The following is a 24,600-nucleotide window of genomic DNA, read 5'->3' on the forward strand; positions in this document are numbered from 1 at the left end:
AGGTAGCCACAGCATACATATTATATATTCTTAGAACATTGACCAAGCTATCACATTTATTAGGCCATAAAAGCATCTCAACAAATTGGAAAAAAATTTTATCTTTTCAATCTTTATTAACACATTTTTTAAGATTTATTTTAGTCTTTTTCATTGTTAAATTATACCCGTTTGAATAATCTTGTCAAATAAGAACTCAAAAGAGAAATTAGAAAGTGTTTATTTGTGTATCAAAATATAATACCAAAATATGGGGAATGTACCTTAGAGCAGTCACTTAGAGAGCAATTTGTAGCTTTCTAATCCTTATATTAAAAAATGAGATGGTTAAAATAAAAAGTCTCAGTTTCCAACTTAGAAAGCCAGGAAAAGAAGAGCAAATCAAGAAGATAGATTGGAATAAGAACTAAAGAAGAAAGAAATAAGAGAATAAAATAGAAGCCAATCAATACAGAAAGTAGTAAAACCAAAAGTCGACTTTTAGAAAAAGTTTAAATATTCCTATACTATTAGCAAAACTGATCAAGAAAGAAAAGGAGATAGTTGCAAAGAACCCTAACAATTTAAGGAATATGAGGGGATCCTCTACAGACCCTACAAGATACTAACAGAATAAATATGAAGTGTTATAAATTACTCAAGGCCAAGAAAACTTATAATTTAGATGAAATAAAAAAATTCATTAAAAATATAAGCTATCAAACCTGACATATAATGGAATAAAAAATTAAAATGAGCATAAATTTATTAAATTTGATTTTTTAAAAATCTTGATACAAAGAAAACTTGACACCCAGGTGATTTCTATGTGAATTCTACCAAACATTGTAAGAAAATAAGATGGAAGGAACTAGTCAAATATTAACAGATTTTATAATTTTTAATGGATATCCATGCCCTATTCCTGGAAAGAAACTCAAAGATTAAGGCTACAAATCAAAAGCTACCCTGTACCCTCTGTGTAAGAGATCAACTGAAAATTTAAAAAGAAAGTTTGGAAGTAAAGATGGAAAATAGCTATTCTGGAAAAACAGCTTAAAGGAAAAAGAAAGCTGCAGTTATATAAATTTCTGACAATACAGAATTCAAATAAAAGACATTCTGCATGAAAAAACACCTATTATGGTACAGTCACCAAGAAAGTTTAACAATAAAAAATCTTTGTGTACTCCAGCATCTCTTTGAAGTAAATAAAGAGAAACGATTAAAATGTTCAGATATATTTTTAAAATCCTATTTGGAAATCCTAATACATGCTGACATTGACATATCAAATTGAGCCAGTAAGTCAGCCCATCAGAGACTTGACTAACTTGTTAGACCTATGAATAGATGTATTTAGAGAACATATTTTGTTTCCAGGAAAAAAAAGAAAATAAATATCATTTTCAGAAAACCATAATCCGTCATAGAAGTGAAGCATATTTATCACAGCCAAGAAGAAAAACAAATTGTCAAAGTATAAATAATAACTGCAATCTTTGATCAAATCTGTTGAAATTAGAAATAACAAGAACAGGCCAAAAATAATCTCTTTGTAGAACTTATAAATTAGACTTCTGAGTTACTCTTGTATTAAAAGGAATGGAAATTGAAATAGGCCTTTTAGAAAAGAATGACAATGAGCAGCTGTAAATCAAAGTGGTGGGATTTGGCTAAAGCAGTTATTATAGAAGTATTTATGTGCTCAAACCACATTTATTAGAAAATACAAAAGATTGGCAATAAGAAACAATCAAGAAAAAGAACAATATAAGTGTAAATAAAGAAGAAGGAAGGATTTTTAAAGTTAAACCAAAAACTAATAATATATTAGAAAGCATAGACTTTAATAATAAACCAAAAAATTTGAGAAAATCAACAAACATACAAAGTTTCAAAAGTCTGATTTAAAGAAAAAAAGATAAAAATAGCATTAAGAACAAGAAGAAATTATTTCAGATATGGAGATTTTAACATTTTTGGGTGAATATTATGTAGAATATTTTACATTTGAAAATCTAAATGAAATAGAGAATTCTCTAGGAAAATGATCAAAGGTGACTTAAAAGAAACCAGTAAACATGGCAGAAATGTGACACATCTACTTCTAACCCTAGGACAGGAATACAATTTCATGGACATAAATGTCAGCCACACCAGTTAATAGAAATATAGCTTTAGGCTAGTCTCACAGCTGCTCTGGGTTTTAGTTTCTCTTTGGAAAAATGAGGTGATAGTATTAACTACTATCCGAGATTTTTGTGAGTGAATGAGCTGTCCATATAAAAGTCCTTAGAACAGTGCTTGGCACCTAGTAAATGCTCTAAGAATGTTAGCTTGTATCATTGTATTATCACATCATCACAGTCATTCAGTCAGATGCTTTTGGAGTTCAATAAGAGATTACTCATTTGTTATTTAAACAGTTTCAGACCTAAGAAAAGAAATAATGTTTCTGAATTTAACTTTATTAACTTTATGGCATTACATTGATATTCAAAAGGACCAGGTGAACATAGAGTCAAACAAAACCCACTGGAGCTTATTTTGTGAGAACAATGGTAAACACAAGTCCAGCAAATCAGTTGCTGTGTCCCTCTTCAGTCCCAGGGCTAACGAGAGCCCTCCATATTTCTGAGGTGTGGACTGCCTTACAGTCCCTGCCTCCACACTGTCTGTCTAAGCAGGAGGCTCTGGGTGTGTGTGTTAGGGAGATGATGAGCCTGAGACGAGGCAGTAGCCAGGGCCTCTGTGGCCCTTGGCCAGGGTCTAAAGACTGGAGTGATATGTTAAGGAGGGATATTCTAGAAGGTAAAGAGACATACAGTGCTTACCTCTACTAGACTTTAAGCAGCCAAAAATATGAGTGATATCCTACTCAGCTTTGTATCATTACAGCCTAACATGGGCCTGGCTCAAGAAGTGAGTCAACCATTTGGTGTATTTGGTGTATAAATATCCTCCTAGCAGAAACTTACTATTACTCATAAAATGAGAACAAATGCCATTATCCAGCCAGGTATTTGAAAGCACTGTGAATCATGTCCAGGAGATAACTCAGTGCCAAGCACATCACTGAATCAGACCAAGTATTGGTTTGAAGTCAAGTTTTTGTAGATCTTGCCTGGTGTGAAATCCTCTCTCATAATAGAGTAGGAATCTGAGAGTGTAGGCTGTGGGGAATCTTCCCTTCATGATGCATTGAGGGTTACTCAGTTCACTGGTTACTTGCTTTGCTTCCTTCCTCACAGGGCTCACAGCTTTGCATGTGATGGCAATTTTAGCTTGTTGCTGATTTGCATCTGCATCTCCCATTCTGTCTATAGACATTCAGGATGTTGCTACTCTTCTCAGAGTCCTCTCTCTCTTCAGTATCTCTAGCCAGTGTCATCGGCACAAGGTTCATTGTGGTCTCAGGCACACCTGACCTCTCCTTGGGTGTTCCATTTGAATTTCATCTTTTTTTTTTTAATTGAGTTTACTGGGATAACATCAATTAGTAAAATTATATAGGTTTCAGGTGTACAATTCTATACTCCATCATCTGTATATTGTATTGTGTGTTCACCACCCAAAGTCAAGTCTCTGTCTATCACCATCTATGCCCCCTTTATCTTCTGCTACTTCCCCCACCCCCTTTCCTTCTTGTAATCATCATTCTGTTGTCTGTTTCTATGAATTTCCTCTTTGATTATTCATTATGGTTTGGTTCTTTTGATACCCCCTAAAAACCTGCTATCCTTGGATTAAATGAAGTCTTCAGAGGTTTTAAGGTTTTAATTATTTAAAGGACCTCTTAGAAATGCATACGATTATGATGAATACTTGTAACCTGTTGGTAATACAACCTGTAACTTAGTGGGCACATTTTTCACATGATCATAGAAAGCTTGTGTGTTTATTGACTTGTACAAAAGTGTAAACGCCATGACCTGTGGCACCTTAGGGAAACGTCAGGGAACATTAAGACGCATTTATGTTGAATCTGGTTCGATTGTAGTGGGAATAGTGAAGAATCAGTGTTTTCTAAGTGAACAGGATTAAGAATGGGGTATGAGGTCTTCAGGGACATCAGATGAGGCTGCAATGGTGGCAGCAGCTGCCAAAATGTCAATGTCAGGGAAGAGGGCACTAAGCTGGAAAGTGCTAAGTGCATAGGTGAGTCCTCAAAAGAAATTTTTCTTTAATAAGGAATTGTTGTACACAGGGAAATTTTAATAAGTCATAACATGGATCAGACATAACTGTGAACACACTTTTCTATGGACATACTTTTGGTTTTGTTTTACCTCCATTTTCATTTCTCAGAAAACCAGTGAGGATTGCAGTCCTCCTTTAATTAAGCCCTATTAAGCTGAAAATGATACTGATGGCTTTTCAGAATAATAGAAACTCTCGCCACACTCACCTGTTCCTTGTGTTTCCTGTAGAACGTCCATCCTTGGGATCTCCTTCGGAGCTGCGTTCCTCCTGCTGGCCTTTATCCTTTTCGTCTGCTTTGCTGGACAGCTGTTGGTAGGTACTTCAGATATGGTGCTTCTTTGAAAACTGTGCTAAGTGAATAGAAACTGACTTCTTAATTAAAACAAGGAATGTGTTGACTTATCATTTCAAGGAATGCATATCCCAGTAAAGAAACATGTGTCCTTCATGTCTGCCGCCCAGAATACAAACTGAGGCAGCTCACGCACAACCAAGACACTAATTTGAAGATTATTTGAGACGTTAGATGTCACATAATAAAATTGTAGTTGTCTATTTGTATCTGTCAGCATTTATTATCATCTCCTCTTCATTTGCAGAGTATTTATAACTGCAACTATAAATAGACTTAAAAGGCTTTTAGTGTAGAGAGAAATTAAAATTCAAACCAAATATATCTTTTTATCTACTTTCCAGATATAAAATCTTGGAACATGAAAATAGCAAATGTAAAAATACATATTTTTTAGTGTTTCTAATTTAAGCCAATCATTATATGCTCCTGTGGTTTAAATGCTAGTTCTGGATATAAGAAGTAAATCTATGGGTATCCTTGAGCCTAACACAGTAAGAGCATCCTAACTAAGAAGGCCAGCAGGGGGACAGAAGTTGCAGAAGAGGTCTGATATTTCACTTTGCTCACTGGAGATGAGTTGAAGGAGGACAGGCCACTCTGAGCCAGGTTTTGACAGAGTTCATAGGCATCTTCTGGTGACACTTCTGTGATTTTTGTTAACCAAAATTTTAATGTTATAAATATACTACTCACAAAAATTAGGAGATATTTTATCACTTCATACTCATTTTGAAATATCCCCTAATTTTTGTGAGCAGTGTAGTTTGTTATATTAAATAAATAGGAATAATCTTTAAAACGTCTGTTAATGAATACATTTTAAGTGTTATCTGAGGTTATGAAATTTTATATCTTTTATAATTTTGAAATCATGATTTCTCCTTCTAGATAGACTCTCCTTCCACATAGATGACAAGACCAAGGAGTCAGACCTAGAGTTTGCAGGGCCCCTTGGGGTTATGCTGTACCCATAAGGATGCACTGTGGCTTCTATGACAGTACTTTCCTCATTCTGCATGGTTTTACCCTTTTCATCTGTTTCTTCATTGTAATATGATTCTGGTTTTTAAAAGATGTAATATTACTGCCAGAAACATCAGCACAGTGACAGAATGACCTCTTGTGGCTCTGAAAAGCAGTAGTTCTGGAGCCCACATGTCCCTTGGATTCTAGTTTGTGTTGAAATCTTTTTTCCCAATAGTGGCTAAGATTCCAAAGCATGTCTCTGCCTCCACTGCCGGCCTCCCCCGCCTTGTACCTTTGCAAACAGTTGTGGGGTTTGTTTGCTATATCATAGTTCAGATGATTTAAATTAGATTGGAAAGTATTCCACAAGTGGGCCTATGGTTTCTAATTTCCTGGAATGCACACAGCATCTCTTAAAAATCCCTTGAAGATAACTGTAAGTTGTAGCAAAGAGAAGACTGGGTAAGTAATGACCCATGGGCATCCTTGTCAAGTTCTAAAATGCTTAGTATACAGAGAAACCTGATTTCCCATGTTCAGGTTTTCCTTGGGTGGAAAGCAGTTGGGCTCCACCCTCTGTCATTCTGGCCTCCAGAAGGATTATGAAGCCCATTTCTCAGGTTTTTAGAATAGTAACTATCACTTGTGGTTTTGTTGAAAATCCAAACCTCATTTTAAAGCAGCTTATAGCATTGCACCCAAGTTGCCATAGTTTTCATTTTCTGGTTCAAGGAAACCAGTTGTGGGGTTATGGGAGCATAGTGTATATTCAGGGTTTCACGGGGACTTTTTCTTTCCCCTAAGTATCTGTAGAAAGGAACACAGAGCTGCAGGTTGGAAGATGAATGTCCACAGTAACGTTTCAGCCTATGTGGGAACACTTTACTCTCATGGAATGTGTCCCCTACCAGCCTCAGTATACTGTGATCTCAGGGCAATGGGGGGGGGGGGATTATGCTCTTGATTCCTCCTACAGGGAAGCAGTCAGGATCTCACATGCACAGGCCTGCTTCCTCCTGTTCCCAGAGGCTTTTTAAGACCCCAACAACCACACACCAGACACTCTGAAGTTCTTTTTAACACTTTGCTGTCTCAAAGAACAATTTCAAGGCTGGAGATGAATGAGTGCCTGCCTCCTCCTCACAGGAAGCCTGTATTTTGGCAAAATGGTCAGGAAGACTAGACTTAAAGACAGCTTTGTCTTTCTAAACTTTAATCCCTAAAATCTGTGAATAAGTCTCCCCCCAGTGGCTGTCTGGAACCCTTGGTCCAGATATAATCCTGGTAAAATTGGAGAAGGAATTCTCATTCCAGTAAGAGGTCCTTTTTTACTATTTAAACAATTCTGTAAAGATTTTGTTTAACTGTCAACAGCAAATATATTAATGCATAGCCAATCGAAGAAGGCTTTAAGTCTGCTTTCTATTCTACCCTCCAAATTCACTCAAAAGCTACATATTTCACAAGTAATTCACAGTGGTCATAAAGAATGTATTGCTGCATCCTAAATGCTTATTCCCTGACCTCATTAAAACCCATTAAATGAGGTTTGATTATGCTTTGCATTCAAATATGGGTTAAATACTGAGTTTATGAAAAAGAACTTTGCAGACTCAACCTCTAGTAAAATATGTTAACCTTCTGAAAGCTTAAATGCCAAAGGCAATATTGATACTAATATTGATATTGAATTCTCTGTATGAAGAATTAAAATACTTTTATATAAAGGAGGCTGAGAAGAGGTAAGCCTGACTGATATTTTCTGCGTGAGCTTTACCTTTGTTACCCTCTGTAGCACAAAACCTGCCACACAAGTAAGTAAAAGTGATCGGTCATCGTAAGGCTGGGCTTGAGATAAAGGGGGAAACATCAAAAGGATCTTGATCAGAGTGCTAATGAAACACAATTTTTTTCCTGTTGATAGAAAATCACACAGGTATTTGTTCAGTGATGCAGTAAAAAAAAAAAAAAAAAAAAACAAAAAAGTCAGGGCATTTATTTGTTATTATCATTGCTACAAGAAGCCCGGACTGCTGCCTCCCAACCCTCAGCCCTGCCCCACACCCTCCCTAGGGGCTAGCACAGCACTGCTCTCCCTGCCCTGCCCCCATGCTGCCCATGTCTCAGCTCTTGTCCTTGTGGGTTAGCTCTACACCTGCCCCGTCCCTTGTGATGGCTCTTTCTTTGAGCCCCATGGGCCCACATAATGTGGCAGTTGATTAGTATATAATGGCTAATTTGACCCTGCCTTTTCATGAGTGTGACTGTTTTCTCCCCTTAGGTATAATAGGTTCCTTCTGACAAGAATTGTTTCCTACACTTGCTTCCTGTTTCCCAGTGAACCCAGCAGAAATAGGTTCAGTAAGCATGCGCTGAGTCAGCATCACTGGACTCCTGCATTTCTGTGAGGTTCTGTGTTCGTCCCTCCCCTCTGCAGGTTCCATGCTGCACCTCTCTTGTCTGAGCTACGCCATCGTTCTCAGGCAGGGTGCACCCTGAGAGCCCATGTTAATCCTTCCTTCCCGAGACACTCTGGCTTTGCGACAGGTTCTGTGTGCAAATGAATGTGTGCACAAGTGAGCACTGGTGAGTCAGCAGCCGCCATCTTGCTGCCTTAAAATTGCTTCTTACGGTGCCATCATTCCTTGGCTCTGACATGATTTCATCTGACTCCTTGGTTGGAAATAATCTTTTAACCTTTCTAAAGCAACTCTGTAGAGCCCATCTTTCCTGCCACCAGCTTCCTAGTGCCCGCTGGTCGGCTTCCTATTTTGTATTCTTGTTTCTATGTTTTTAGACAAGAAGATCCCCAGTGAGTTGCTTCATCCTTGTTTTGTTCATTGTAGTACTTCAGGCACTTGAAACACAAAATAAATATTTAATATCAATTAGCTTGAAGGAATGTTGGGTTGCACTCAAATGCAACCTCCTGGCACCACTGCTCACAAAATGCCCCATCGCTGTCCTCACACACCTTCAACTTCTGCCATGTCGGCAGCTCTAAATTCAACTCACAGTCACCACATCTCTGCTTTGAATTCTGGCAAGCTCCAGGCCAGGGGGCATTCTGGCCCAACATCCCAATGTCCTCTTGTCATATCTCATTAGGCACCTCAGCATCAGTGCCTTCGTGAGGCACTTAGCTTTCTACAGCAGAGGCTGCTTAGCATTTCAGAATTATAAACTCGAGAGCTGACATGGAACCCATAGATAACATTGGCCAGCCCCACATTTTATGGCTGAGGGACCCAGGACTCTGGGGTGCTATGTGCTTCAGTGAGTTTCCACATCCAATCATTTTAGAAGAAGTTATCTCCCATGAAAAATAATGCAGAAGGAGTTGTAAACAGATCTCTTGAGGATGGAAATGGAGACTGGAGCAGGCTCATGAGTGTGATAACTGTAAGAGCTGCAGATGTTTCCTGCCTTTGGTTAAGATCCTGTAGAATCAATAAAACTGCTTATGATGGGCAAGATCCCCATTAATAGTTTTGTATTCGACCTCATTGCAGTTTACAAATAGCAAATATTATATTATACTAAAAATGACAGCTTACTCTGCTGGGTATTTTATATACTCTGGCTCATTTGTCCTCACAAGTTTCCTTGAAAGGAACACACATTTTACTATGAATGAGAAGAAACTTGCAGGTGCTATAAGCTTGCTCTGTAGTGGAAAGAAAGTAGGTGTTGGAGCCAGAAATAGAATCAAGCCTGAGAATTCTTATAATTAATTGGAGACAGGTTCCAGGATGCCAGTCTGTGTGTGAAGAGAGTTGCTAGCAGACAAGTACCCAGTACTAGGCAGGAATGTCCATGTTCATGGTCACTGGCCCCCATGGTACTGAGGTTGCCTTGTGGTGACTGCTAAGCATCTGTTAGTAAAGATCACATTGGTAAGTCAAGATAACCTCACATAGAACTGTATTTGTATTCTTCTCCTCTAGTCTAATTTTCTAAAGTACACTTTTCAGCCATTGGCTCATTTGACTTAAAACTGGATTCTAGGGACAGTGTAACCCTATCTTAAAAGACATTTAGTAAAATGGAAAAAAAATCAGCATAAGTAGATTTAAACTCTAAAATATTCTAGTAATAAAGTGCCCTTAATATCAATACTTTGCAAAATGTTTTCATATAGATGAGAGCCCTTCAAACTGTTTTGATATATATTATTTTATTTGATAACAAAAACAATCTGTTTTATCTAAGAAATTAAGACATAGAATAAGAGCTTAAAGTTCACGTTTACATTACAATCAGCAATAAAAAGTAAAAATAGTTGTTATAATAGTAATAATAATAATAATAATAATGGGCACATTTGCTGCCAGATTTAACTTTCTAAACTACCTGAAGTATCTAAACATCTCTGTAACAAATACAACAGAGTGACTCTAATAAAAAATACTACCAAAAACAAACAAAACGAAAGCATCTTTCAGAGCAAATATGCCAGACACACGAAATGAAAATGCTAAAAAATGTCAGAAGACATTTCCTCCCGATGCGTAGTCATGTTTTGTGTAACAGAGATAATGTGCTACCTGCCTACCACCCCGTTCCAGGCGGAGATGAAAGCACAAATATGGAGATCGTCCTAGGAAGTAAAACCGGTCACACCCTGGCTGACAGACAAGCTTTCTGCCCCACAGGGGTGTTTTTCCTCAAGTCAGTGTTCTGTCAGTAGAACTACCAGCTTTCTCTTGGTTAGTATTTTCTCAGCCTTTTCTTGTCATTATGTATGTTTTAGATGTGCCTCTGATAAACAACATCCAGCTTTCTGTTCTTTTCTCTGATCCAATAATCTCTTTTACCTGACAAGTGTCATACATTTATGTGTATTGTAATTACTGCTACAACCCTGTTGTGTTTTTTATACCCGTCATGTATCTTCACTGCTTCTACTTTTTCCTTTCCCACTTTCTCTTGGATGAATGGAGTTTATTTGTTCTCCTTTATTCCCTCTAGTGACTTGGAAATTGTTTATTTTCTTTTAGTGATTAACTTAAAACTTGTAAATGTGCACATGGCTAACAGAGTCTATTAATTTCTCCATCTAAATCTCTAAATCTAATCATTTTTTTTCATCTTTCATCTTCCTGAATTTAAAAGCTCAGTAGTAACACTGACGGTGTGATGAGAGCCGAGAAAATAACCCATAAACACAGCAAGACAAGCAGTGTTATGTTTTTCTAAATTTAAACTGCTTGTATTATTGTCATTGATTCTTGTTGTTTACTGATTTCTCATCATTCTTCATAAATATTGTTCCTTCCTCCAGGACTCAGTCTCCATATTCCTAAAGGATTATTCCTTTTGTAATCCTTTCAGTGAGAGCCTATGCATAAGATACCCTCACCTTTGATAGTAAAATTTAGTCTGGGTTTTTTTGTTTGTTTGTTTGTTTGTTTGTTTTTTAGCATTGAGTAATACTGTATTTTGCCTCTCTTGGTATTTCTGTTCTATTTTTCTCAAACTTTTATTATAAGCATATTGAATCGTTTTATTATATCTTTTGTGCCTCAGTGTCTCCTTTATAGTTTTCATTTCTTTATCTTTCTGTGCTGCTTTATGGATTATTTCTCACAGCTATTTTAATCTCTTTCAAATAATGCTTGAGTTTTTAATTTCAATATATATATTTTAATTTCCAGAGAGTCTATGTAGATCATTTGAAAACACATCTGTTATGTTTTTGTAACTGCTCATTTATTTAGGACTCAAATTTGTCTTTATTAGTTTTATCTTATTTTATAGGCTATTTCAGATTGATATAATATCTACAGATTTTGTTGTGCTAACTCTATTATCTGTTATATCTGTTGAGTTTTCCTTGTAAGGTCTATTGTCTTAAGTAGCTTGTAATTATTTTATTGTGAGGTCATGTTCATTGGGGATGGCTTCCCACAAATGGGACATACCCTGGGTGATGTAAAAAGTATCACTTATAAGCAGGGTTGTTCTTCCTTCTGCCAGAGCCCCAAGGACTTCTGGCTTTCGATTGATTAATAACTCTCAACTTGAAATTTTCATTGTGAATCAGATCATGTAATTTCAAACCCAACACCCACATTTAGAGTGTGAATTTATCATTAAAAGTTTATTGATACTTCCCTGAACCAGTGCATGGAGTTCTTCTAGACTTTTTTATGCGGAAAGAACAGCCTATTTTATTTTTTAAGAGAGAGACAGACAGGGACAGACTGACAGGAAGGGACAAACTGACAGGAAGGGAGAGAGATGAGAAGCATCAACTCATAGTGCGGCACCTTAGTTGTTCATTAATTGCTTTCTCATATGTGCTTTGACCACGGAGCTCCAGCCAAGCCAGTGGCCTTTGGTCATGTCTATGATTCCATGCTCATGCCGCAATCCTGTGCTCAAGCTGGTGAACCTTTACTCAAGTAGGCACCCTTGAGGTTTTGAACCTGGGTCTTCAGTGTCCCAAGCTAATGCTCTATCCACTGCGCCACTGCCTGGTCAGGCAGGACAACCTTTTGAAGCTTCTGTTTCTATTCAGAGGCCTTGGTTCTAGCAGCCCATCTTTTGTAGGCCCAAGACAACATCTTCTTTCCCTGTGCGCATCAAAACTCCACCCCTAGTAATATAGATTGTGTTCAGTCCCTGGACACTCCTGGGCCAACTACACAGCTTCAGTTCCTCTGGCACTGAGCTGCTTCTTGTTTCCGGCCCTTGGGAATTTTTTAGGGGTTATTGTTAAGATAGTGAATATATTGAGTAAGCATGTATTGAGTTTCTACTATCTGCTAAGCATTGTGCTGCCTGTGGGAATAAAACAACACATGTGATGTGGTCACTGTTCTCAACTAGCCTTCCTGTGGCCAGAGACAGGCATATCAGTAAAGATAACATGATGTGGACAGGCCATGAGTGTCACCCAGTGCATAAATGACCAAGCACTGTAGCTTACCCAAGGAGTACAAAAGAAACAAGTAAATTTTGTAAAATATGATTGATTGAAATAAAGATGTCATTCTATAGAAAATTCAAGTACAATAAAATAATCAGAGAACATATGGCAATCTCTGTAATATCAAATGTTACAAGTAATTATTATTTCCATTTAAAAAAACAGTTTTTTGAGCAACTAAAATGCCAAAGGTAGCGTCGGCCTAGCGTGCGGAGGACCCGGATTCGATTCCCGGCCAGGGCACACAGGAGAAGCGCCCATTTGCTTCTCCACCCCTCCGCCGCGCTTTCCTCTCTGTCTCTCTCTTCTCCTCCCGCAGCCAAGGCTCCATTGGAGCAAAGATGGCCCGGGCGCTGGGGACGGCTCCTTGGCCTCTGCCTCAGGCGCTAGAGTGGCTCTGGTCACAACATGGCGACGCCCAGGATGAGCAGAGCATCGCCCCCTGGTGGGCAGAGAGTCGCCCCTGGTGGGCGTGCCGGGTGGATCCCGGTCGGGCGCATGCGGGAGTCTGTCTGACTGTCTCTCCTTGTTTCCAGCTTCAGAAAAATGAAAAAAATAATAATAAAATAAAATAAAATAAAATAAAATAAAATAAAATAAAATAAAATAAAATAAAATAAAATAAAATAAAATAAAATGCCAAAGGTAGCCTGACCTGTGGTGGCACAGTGGATAAAGAGTCAACCTGGAATGCTGAGGTTGCCGGTTCAAATCCCTGGGCTTTCCTGGTCAAGATACATATGGGAGTTGATGCTTCCTGCTCCTCCCCACTTCTCTCTCTCTCTTTCTCTCTCTAAAAATTAAGAAATAAAATTAAAAAAAATTTTAAATGACAAAGGCAAATACAAAAACTCTATGCTTATATGATAAATTCCACCATATTTTTCTGGCAAGATTTTAAGATGAGTTTTTTCTTTTAATAATAAAAGTTTATTATTCAGCCACTGTGACATAATTATCAGTTTTTCAAGTGTTTTTAATTTTATTAAAATTTCACTTAATGTAAACATTGATTTATTTTCAGTTACTTCATTTTATTTTATTTTTTATTCTCTTTCTAAGTGAGGGGAGGGGAGATAGACAGAATTCTGCATGTGCCCCAACCAGGATCCACCTAGCAACCCTGTCTGGGGCCAATGCTCTGCCTTTGGGGCCATGCTTGCAATCGAGCTATTTTTTTTTTTAGTGCCTGAGGTGCAGGCTCCACAGAGACATCCTCAGTGCCCAGGGCCAATATGCTCAAACCAACTGAGTCATGTCTGCAAGAGGGGAAGAGAGAGAGAAAAAAAGGAGAGGATGAGGGGTGGAGAAACAGACGGTCACTTCTCCTGTGTGCCCAGACTGGTAATCAAACCCAGGATATTCACATGATGGGCTGGCACTCTACCACAGCCAACATGCCAGAGCCTGGTTTTATTTAATAAAATTGCAAAAGTAATCTGCTTTGTATAATTATTATATTTTATTATCAGGAATGTCAGAGTGAGAGACTACCTGTTGTTTCCAGTACAAAATATTTAAAAAGAGAGAGCAAGAGAGAGAGAGAGAGAAAGAAAGAAAGAAAGAAAGAGAGAGAGAGAGAGAGAGGGAGGGAAGAAGGAAGGAAGGAAGGAAGGAAGGAAGGAAGGAAGGAAGGAAGGAAGGAAGGAAGGAAGGAAGGAAGGAAAGAAAAAGAAAAATGAAGGAAGAAAAAGAATTTTGGTGGAGATACTTTTTCCTTGTTTCTTTTTTAATCTAAATATAGTGCATGATCATTTTATTATATTTTTATGTGGAAGATCTTCTGCTTACACTCAATGAAGAACACTGACATTCATCCCACACCCTTTCCAGCAAACCACACTGCTCGTTTTCCCCAGCACCATCTCCACGATAGGGTTTTCATACAAATTCACATTCTGTCTCCTTTTACATGTTCCATTACATTTAGTACCCTTACGGCATTTGTCAGTGGGTGGATGTGGCATGCACATCCGAGAGCATTTCTAGAAGGCCACAGTTAGCTCACTGCAAGAGTAAATCACAGGATACAGTGAGACCCACTGATGGTCAGGAAAGAGAGGGAACCAATTTGGGTAAAATTATACCAGTAATTAAACCAAAGATCAAGTAGAATGACCAAACTGGGCTCATTTCCATATGAATAACATCTTCTGAATAACTGCTAAAATGTTCTTTGAGATATTATCCTTTTAGTTTCATTAGGACGATATAAATTTTGATAAACTTATTTTTGCATCTAGAACTTTATTTGAATACTTAATCCAAAACAGACTAAACTGAAATAAATGATCACATCAAGATCCAAGTTGTAATTTTTATTCAGAGCTTCAAATTGAGTCAGTGTTCTCATTTTTCTTTAGTCAGTTCCCTTCTGTTTTAAGATCTTAGTCTCTGTTCTCCTCCTTCCCCCAATGTTGGTTTCTTCTGTTCCCCTAACATCTTTATCTTCCTCATCTTCTCCCCAAATGTCACTGTGGTTCAGGGTACTCATCTCTTCTCTTTCTTTGTCATTGCCACCAGCAGTGTTTACCAATCTTTGTATTTCAGCTCAATTCTGTTCACTTTTTCTGAACTTGAAAATATTTGGGAGGCTGCCTGCCTCCCTGATCTTGAGAGCAATGAGTATTTCTCATACGTTTAAAAATGCTTACATGGTACTGTAAGGTATACATGAAGATTAAACAGGAGAGTGAGTTGAACCTACTACATCCTGAATTCATTATCCCGAATCCAGTGCATGCCAAACTCACAGGTCTTTAGCGAGGCACTCCAAGTGTTTTCTTTGTAGGGATAAATAGAAACATGAGAGTTTTCCTGGACACCCTTCCACATGTTCAGTAGGCACATGTAGACAATAGTTTTCAATGCCACTGATTTGTAATTTTGCCCAGCCTGTTGCATGAGCAGAAAAAGTCCACATGTGTTTGCACACATGAGTTTCGGCAAGTGACTAATCTCTGTTCAGAATATAACATATTTCTCTAAGGTAGCTTATTTGGCAAGATTATCATCATGTATTATTCTAAAATTTTAAGCAAAATAATTTTTTAATCTTATAATTTTAATAAAAAGTCTATGCACTAACTAGATATTTTACCTAATTGATTATGATACAGAATCTGAGCTAGCTTTTAATTTCTCCTAAAGTAGTAAAGTTTTGTATTTTCTGCCCTTAAAATTTTCATCATCGTATCTTTTCTTATTATCATATCTTCTGATAACTTCTGTGTACATATCCAAAATATCGATTTTAACAATTTTAAACAAAAGCTTTAAGCCTAGTCAGTTAGGATGCAAATATATATTGTCATAATTCACCAAAATCAAACCAAATGCTATCATTTTTAAACAGATGCCTTTAATATTTTATTTGAATCTCTGCTTTTTACACTTTATTATATATTCCTCCAGAATGTAGATCTGATTTGGGTCTGTAGCATTAATATTACTAGAAGTAGCATGCATTCAATGATGGTGGTAGAAGCTTCCACGGGTGAGTGTGCTCCAGCTCTGTGACCCTCCACGATATTGAATGTCCAGGACATTGAAGGGCATCCTACTGGATGACATATTTAATACCTCCACCAACCCCCATCCAAACCCTGCGGTTGGGAGAAGCTCTAAGGCACAATTCTGACTCCTCCCTGTTGCTGGTGGGAAAAGCCCTCCAAAGCCCCACCGTGCGCCCCTCTTTCCACCTGCCAGTGATTCAGCTGCTGGCATCCCCCAGAGTCCAGAGCAGCTCGTGCTTCCAGACAGGCTCTAGGAAGGATCAGAGAAGGACTTGGGAGAATTAGAGAGGACAGTTAACCTGCAGAACAACTCACAGCTATGGGGATATCATGGTGGGCCACTGAGCTGGTTCTTTAAGCTTACCTATCTACCTCTCATTTTGTACTATGCAATGTCATTTAATTGTTATACTGGCATTTAGCATATTGCAGTGCTTATGTTTTTAAGGATACGGAATATATATAATCAAGCAAAAAGAAATTGGAAAAGCGATAGAGAAATAAAAGTGCTATTTATTACTGCTATCAAGAAGTATTCTCTATTTGAGTTTTGTTGAAGTCATACCAGTATTACCTTTTTATTAACAGTAGTATTTGACATTTTTATTAACAGTAGTATTTGACAGTTGCATTCTTCTGAGTAGCTACATGTTGATCTGTTTTCAACATAAATTGGCTGATGATTACTGCTTCATCATAGCTGTGATCTGAGACCCCACCACATCCCACAGAATGGTTTAATTAATTGACATATTTTTCTTTTATCAGATTTTTTTGAAAAACATAATTTCAAGTCTATTTTAAAGGATATATAAGCACAACTTACATTTTTCATCAAAATTTAATTAATTTGTCCTTTCTGTGTAACAGTGATGACAACATAATTTAACAAGTTTTGTGATCTGGTCTGAGCCCCCAGCAGAGGACAGAGCCTACTTGTTTAACCTTTGAATAATATTGGTGAAACTTGTGGTTTTAAGTATCATTAAGAAACTTGAGAGAATACATAAAATAACAGTGCATTTTTTTTCTTTCTCTCTCTTTCTAGCAATGCAGCAAAAAGGCCTCGGCCTCTCTCCTGTGGCTTCTAAAGTCATCGGGCATCATCGCGAACCGCCCCTGGCCGCGAATCTCGCTCACGGTCATCACCACAGCCATCATTTTAACCATGGCTGTATTCAACATGGTGAGTCGTGGCTCCTGCCAGACAGGGAATTTTTTGCTTCCAATACCAGTCTTAGTGGAATTTAGAAATCTTGCCTGTAGTTCCTTGGGCAGCACCAATCTCTGCCTATTAAAGTCAACATCCAACTGCTGCAGCAGCAGCCACTCTACGGAAAAGGATGCTTTCTGTGGGAGCACCTGAGAGAGGGGCTCCTCCCAGCAGTTTCCCACCTTCTTGCTCATTGGGGCTCTCAGCTACAGAAATGACACTGAATGTCAGTGGACAAACATCGAGGGGTAACGGACCATTGAATCAAGGACAGTGCAGCGGCAGAGTTGTCCTGCTCCAGAATTTAAAAGGCCCAGTTTCAAACATCAGCTCCCACCTTACCTGCTGTGTGATTTTGGAAAGTTTTTATTAAACTACCACAGTTTGCATTTCTGTTTCTCAAAAATGAGAACTGACACTTTTCTGGCAAAGTGGTTTCTGGGGTAAATGAGCTGATGATTCCAGGATAGCACCAGGCATTTTATAAATATTTAACCAGTGGTCACTCTTACTATATTGGTGTTATCATTACTGGTATATTCTTAAAAATAGGCAGGTAGGTAGTTAATGCATGTTGCGACACATCCTTATCATTATTCTGATATCATCATCATCAACCATAAAACATAATGGTATTTCAAATGTGGGGTGCTTTACTAGTTATTGGAACTGCAAGGTATCATAAGGTACAGTCCTTACCTTCCAGAAGCATAGAGTCAGGTTGAGAAGATAGAGTTTATATATTAAATAAAACATAGTTTTCACAAATGAGTCAACATTCATTCAACCAAAAACATATGTATTAAGCATAAATATATGCCTGGTATGTTGCTAGATGCTCAGAATCCAAAGAGGGTTCTCTGCCTTCCAGACGTTCATGGTGATGTCCAGGACAGCAGGCAAACCTGGTATAGAGAGTCTGAGGGCCACAGGAGAAGCATATCGAGAGGAGGCAAGGGGAGGGGAGAGCAGGGCCTGCTGCACCGAATTGTAGGATGGGTAGAAAGAGTTTGAGAGATAGTGGATGAGAGATGAGGAGGGAAGACATTTGGTATCTAGTATTGGAAGCAGAGCAGACGTTTGTATTAAGAAAAAGTAAAACATAAGACTGAAGAACCAGAAAAGGATCTGGAATGTTTCCTTGAGCTCAGTTCTCAACAGTATCCTATAGAGCAGTGGTCCTCAACCACCAGGGCACGGTCCTGTACCAGTTCGGGGGCCATTTGGTACCGGTCCGCAGAGAAAGAATAGATAACTTACATTATTTCCATTTTATTTATATTTAAGTCTGAACGATATTTTATTTTTAAAAAATGACCAGATTCCCTCTGTTACATCCATCTAAGACTCACTCTTGACGCTTGTCTCGGTAGTTCGACAATTATATTTAAAAACACCACAGTTTTTCCGCCGGTCGCATAATTTTATTTTGTGCATTTATTCGTCCCACCCTAAAGGCTGGTCTGTGAAAATATTTTCTGACATTAAACTGGTCCATGGCCCAAAAAATGTTGGGGACCACTGCTGTAAAGCATACACTTCTCCTGACACACACCTGGAGATTCGGGTGAGGGCGATGCCAGCTGGAAGCCAGACGGGCTGAGGTGCCAGCTGCAGGGTCGGGGTAGCCTCTTCATCGGCTTCACTCTGCCTCTCAGTCCATCTTAAAGACACGAGCAATGGGAGTGTCAGAGACATACAAGCTCAAAGAAGAGTTTTGGAAATTACAGCTGCAGAAGACAGCTGGGTCGGAAGTAAGGGACTGGGACAGAACATTCATGGACCACAGGGTGCACAAGGTAGAGTTCTGAGTGACTTGAACAGACACAGTGTCTTCAGTCACCCTCATAAGAGGTGATGGCCACTATCCCTTTATAATGAAGCATTCTTATTCCTCAAAAGTGTGTTCATTCACCTGTGCAGGCACAGAGCCAATCAAACACATTTCCTGAGTTGACCTTCTCTGCTGGCAATACCTACAAGTTATGAGAACAAACCATTTAATATGACATCACATGCTTAAGAGTAAGACCTTTTTTTCTTCATTTTCTTGTGGGTCCTAGAAAAGTGCCATCCATATAAGGGATGGCTACTTAATAGTTACTAAATGAAAGAATGAATCAATAGGGAAGCACACAGTTCTTCAAGAAAGAAACCATTTATTTTTGTAAAATCTAGTTTGACCTTATGAAACCAGGATTTGTCACCTAATTTTTAAATGACAGAATCTAACTGGGAAACAAATCTGATTTGGAAGCTAATTGTGTTTCACATAGGATAATTAGTAATGGTTGACAAGCAGTTTAGTCACTGCCTGATGAGCTGAGCATTTAGGAGATTATTTTTTTACAGTAACTGTAATCACTTTAGAGAGAAGATATCTTCAGTACCAGAAATACATCTTCCAGGGCCTCCCTTTTTCCCCTCAAAAGGGAAGGAATTTATTGCCAAGTGAGGTAGAGAAGTCTAAGAAAGACATGTCTAAAATTGTGATGGATGATCTTTGACAAAGAAAGGAACTAAGGCTTTGCTTCATGCCCTGAAGGTCCTTCTGTGGCAGTCCAGGCTGTGCGGCAAGGTATAAGTGAGATTACTTCCTCCCTGCCCAGTGATGAAGAAGAGGAAATCGAACCACTTGAGCAGGTGTCTCCCCATCAGTGCAGGAGGAATGGCATTCTCCCTAATACCGGTGGGCCCTGAAATGAATGATTCTTTTCCATCAGATGCCCATCTTGTATTTATTTCAAAGAATCATCATAAAGAGTATAAAAGTTGACGTTTGGTACAGAAAGGAAATAATTTTCCCTTACTAGGGAATAACTATTAAGCTTCCTTATCATTTCTTACTAACCACAGAAGGGGAAGAATTTATTCATGAGTGTCCCAGCTCTGATCATATCTTAGGCTATACAGATAATGCCCTTCAGCTACTCAGATCTGTGTCCTCTTGAGTTATGACTACAGGAGACAAACACAGAATCCTGTGTCCCCAGCCACATGGTATGGTGCTGTGACTACCCTGGGTCACTCACCTCACCAGATGGTGCTGATGCAGATTCAGACACTGGCCAATCAGAACTGAGCATCGGCGAGGTGCCATGCAAGAGAAGTGGACTCCCAGGTCACGCACTCCCTTTCTGGGGAGATGACACCTGCATTTTAACAGCACTTACTGTATCAGCAGGCATGGTGTTTCAGAGGGACTAGCTTTTAAAATCTCAAAACATAGTGATATAAATAACAAAACAACTGGGTCAGTTTTATTTAAAATGAATTGTGAGGTTTTAACAAGACATTTTCAACACCTATTGTTTACTTATGTGTGACACCAACACCCCAATAAAAAGTGGAGGAAAACAGTTATTGAGATTTTATCAAGTAAAGATTTTTTTCAAATTGCCATTGACCTGCATGTTTTGCAGCTGACTGTTTAGAATCATGCAGAAAAATTCCCTGCCATTCTGACATTTTAACAGCATCGTAATGTGGCTTCCTACATCATTTTGCAGTCTTTACTGTGAAACGTCCCAGAGGATACAGTCAACACAGCTTTGAGAACCATGTAGACAAAGAGATAGAAATAGATAACTGGAAATCTATTGGGACTTCTAATTCCAAACAAATGACAAATGCGATGATGTCGTCAGGTCTAAAACAATATTAAATTGCATGTTCATAGTTTAATATTACTTGAAAAAACATAATTCTGAGATTTTTTTAAATTTCCTGAAAAATTTAAAAGTAGAGCTAAAAAATATACAATGTTTATTAGCACCTTATTAGGATGTCTTGTGCAGAATGAGAATACTATTTTTCCAATTTTGGCAAAGTTTGTAGAATGTTAAAACTGGCCGGTTGGCTCAGCGGTAGAGCGTCGGCCTGGCATGCGGGGGACCCGGGTGTGATTCCCGGCCAGGGCACATAGGAGAAGCGCCCATTTGCTTCTCCACCCCCCCCTCCTTCCTCTCTGTCTCTCTCTTCCCCTCCCGCAGCGAGGCTCCATTGGAGCAAAGATGGCCCGGGCACTGCGGATGGCTCCTTGACCTCTGCCCCAGGCGCTAGAGTGGCTCTGGTCGCAGAGCAACCCCCCGGAGGGGCATAGCATCGCCCCCTGGTAGGCAGAACATCGCCCCTGGTGGGCATGCCGGGTGGATCCTGGTCGGGCACATGCGGGAGTCTGACTGTCTCTCCCCATTTCCAGCTTCAGAAAAAAAAAATACAAAAAAAAAAACTGGTCTAGGAAGGAGTTCCCCAAATAATTACGATTATTAGAAATTCATTCTGTGGAGAAAGTTGTGGCAGTTTAACCTGGAAGAGAAGCGAGGGATTAGTAACTCCCGAGTTGCCTGGATGTATAGGGAATGACATGAATTTGATATTTTAAAATGAAGAGAGAATGGGGGAAATTTATTGAAAATTGTAGTGTGATGTCACATAGACTGAATGAAGAGTTTCTTGACTTGAGGATAGTTAATAAATACTAGAGAATGTTAGCAGAAGGGGTTAAGGAAGTTCTTTATTGTTTTTTGAATTTCAACCATCATATTATTGTAGAGCTTCTTTGCAAGACAGAGTTTTCCACAGGACACGCTTCTATTCATTGTACAGCAAGAATTTATTTTCTTCTCTATAAGGTGATAAATAAAGTAGTTTTTGTTAATAATTTTAAGATCTCTGGTGCTTAAGACTAGTAACCTCCATACTAAACTGTCTCCTTCTATTTGCCATTTCTTGATTCTTTAGGGTTTAAATCAACTTTATTTGGGAAATGTCAGATCTAAATTGGTAATATTTGAAGCCCAATGTTTGCCAAGCTATTATGTTGTTGTTCTTTTTTTTCTGATATAACTTTTTCCCAGAATTAGTACATTTATAGTTCTACCATGGGTTGAAATATTTTTTGACAAATTCTTTAGTAGTGAATAAAGAAATCTACTATACTTCTTTGATTTTTCAAATCAGTATTTTTATTTTAATCAATTGAAATAATGGTAGAAACACTGTATCTAGTATCATTTTTGGAACCCAAGAGAAAATAAGAATAGAGTAAATAAATGCCTCTGTCTACCAACGTAGATTAGAAGTTTGGGCAAGAACTCTGCCATGGAAGGAAATGATGGATGGGTGATTCTTACTCTAAACCTTGAATGTGAATAGCTTGCTCTCTGCAGAAAATACCACCTACTTTTATGATTGAGATGAATTTCTTCCAGTAAAGGGAACCTAGCCAAGGAATTCTCTGGTTTGTCATTACTAAACGTTCCTCTGACCGTCAGCCATGGCACAGAAAGTGACTAATACTTTGTCACTTAAACAGGTTGTGCTACAGCTTCTCTGAAAGGAGGGAGACAGAGACAGAAACAGAGATAGAAAGACAGAGAAACAGAAAGACACAGACAGACAGAGACAAAGAAAGAGAGAAGAAGAGAGACAGAGACAGAGAGATCAAATTTGTCCTACCTGGCTGAAAAGTGACGCTGTCTTTCTGGGTGTTGATATTGGTGACCATTACATAAGTATTAATCATCTTTATTTTCTTAGCATTACATTTTAAAAATAAATTAGAACCCCTTTTCCAACAGTGCTAACAGCATCCATCCTCTGAATTTTAATCCCCTGTGATCCTGAGCACTCCCAAATAATAGATAAGATATTGCTACCGGTTATTGCATTTTTTCCCATAAAATTAATTTTTTTCTCAAAATCAAAAACTCATAAAACTCCATTGATTCATTTAATGTTTATACCAAGATGGTAAAGATACTGCAAATACATTCTGAAGACTGATTTCAGCGCAGAGAGTTGAGTGTTTGTGTGCATGGTGATGTCAACCTCAAACATAATTCTAACCAAGCCCTCTGCCCTGGGCTTTGTACTTTTTCAATTTAATATTTAACAGAGATGCTTCTGTGTCCTTTAACATCAGTCCTACAGTTCCATGATTCACTATTAAGTATATAGCACAAGAATAAATAGTTACTTAGTCAAGAGAAATTCTCAAAGCTTCCAAAAGCAGATGATGCTACTAGCATCTGAAGCACAGATGCTGGGTTGCCCACGGAGCCCTGCTCACTGTGCAGAAAGAACGCAGATACAAATCCTCTTAGCAACACCTACTGACGATTCAATCTTCTTTGTACTAATTCACTGAAAAATAAGCGTTTTCTTTACAGTTTTTCCTGAGTGACTCAGAGGAAACAATACCTCCAACTACCAATACATCAAACACAAGTCTTTCTGCCTCAAATAACCAGGCAGCGACGCTACGGGCGCAAAACTTGTTTTTTCTTCCGGTAAGAGCATTGCACTCATTATCAAAGATTTCACTGTGTTTCTGGGTAGCTTTTATTTCTTTCTCCTATTTAATGTTATGCGCTCCGCTTTCTCACCTATCCGAGGCTTCTCTTTTCTTCTTTGGTGTCAATACCTGAGTAGGTCCTGACCACTTAAAAACTGCCAGTGTTTTTGTAAGAGAAGTCTGGCTGATTGGCACTTGTTGGGTGCATGTACAAAGTCACAATGGCATTTTGATGTTCCCACAGATGGCTCTTGCCTTTATTCTCTTAACTGCTGCATTTTATAGCATGTATCCCAGCATGTGACATTCAGTTATATGTGGCTGAATTTCTGATTTTCTTGCTCATAGATTTTGCAAAATGTTTTATAAACTTACTGAATCATTTTAACCAATGTCCAGAAAGGCCTAGATTGAAATTTCAAAACTGACTTATACATAAGTGTGTTAACTAAAGAGAGGTATACCAGTTATTACTGCTTAATAGCATGTTCTATGAATTGTTTATGGAAATATATTCTGATATTCTCTCTTTTAATTTTGTGAATAATCATCTAGAAGTAATATAAATTATTAGCACTTAGTTTTTGTTTTGAGGGTGCTAAATGAACTATTTTTGGGACTGAAATTGGTAATTTAGTATGTATACTCTTAGAATGTCCTGCCCATTTTAAAAGGCGAAAGATTTATGCAGTCTGAACAGAATCTAGAGTATATGTCCTGCCCATTTTATGAACTCCGTTAGCAATGGCGATAAAGGAGATTTCCTCTCCTCATTCTTTTTCTGACTTGTTCTGCTGATATTTGGCTTTGATATTTTTTCCCATCTTGCCATTACAATTCCCTGGGAAGCTCACAGCTCTGCTTACAGAGAATGGGGGCATCTGGTGTTCTTTTGAGGCCAAGGCTGTTTCAGAAGCAAGCTGACCAGGGTCCGCAGGAATGTCCTGTGGGCTCAGGAAGAGAGGATGGCATCAGCTTTGTCCATTATCCAAGAGGTCTTCACCCTCATTTTAGGCAATAAACCCCCGTGAGGATTAGACACCATCTTTTCCATATAGTTATGTGGATGGTGAGAGATGGGTCTCGTAATGATTTACTGGCTGTGAGCTCACTGTGCGCAACGTGGAGCTTCTC

The 24,600-nt window shown here is 38.5% G+C and overlaps 1 protein-coding gene across 2 annotated transcripts in view; it reads left to right on the forward strand.

Moving 5' to 3' along the window:
- The window catches only part of ADCY2 (adenylate cyclase 2), a 420,264-nt gene that overhangs the window by 341,577 nt on the left and 54,087 nt on the right, over positions 1-24,600 (forward strand). For both annotated transcript variants that reach the window (XM_066243472.1, XM_066243482.1), the window contains exons 15-17: positions 4,413-4,497; positions 17,004-17,141; positions 23,342-23,461. In XM_066243472.1, coding sequence (XP_066099569.1) covers positions 4,413-4,497; positions 17,004-17,141; positions 23,342-23,461 — 343 coding nt within the window. The remainder of the gene's footprint in view (positions 1-4,412; positions 4,498-17,003; positions 17,142-23,341; positions 23,462-24,600) is intronic.

This window comes from Saccopteryx bilineata, chromosome 1 (genome assembly GCF_036850765.1).
Source record: "Saccopteryx bilineata isolate mSacBil1 chromosome 1, mSacBil1_pri_phased_curated, whole genome shotgun sequence".
NCBI classification, from domain to species: Eukaryota; Metazoa; Chordata; class Mammalia; order Chiroptera; family Emballonuridae; genus Saccopteryx; species Saccopteryx bilineata.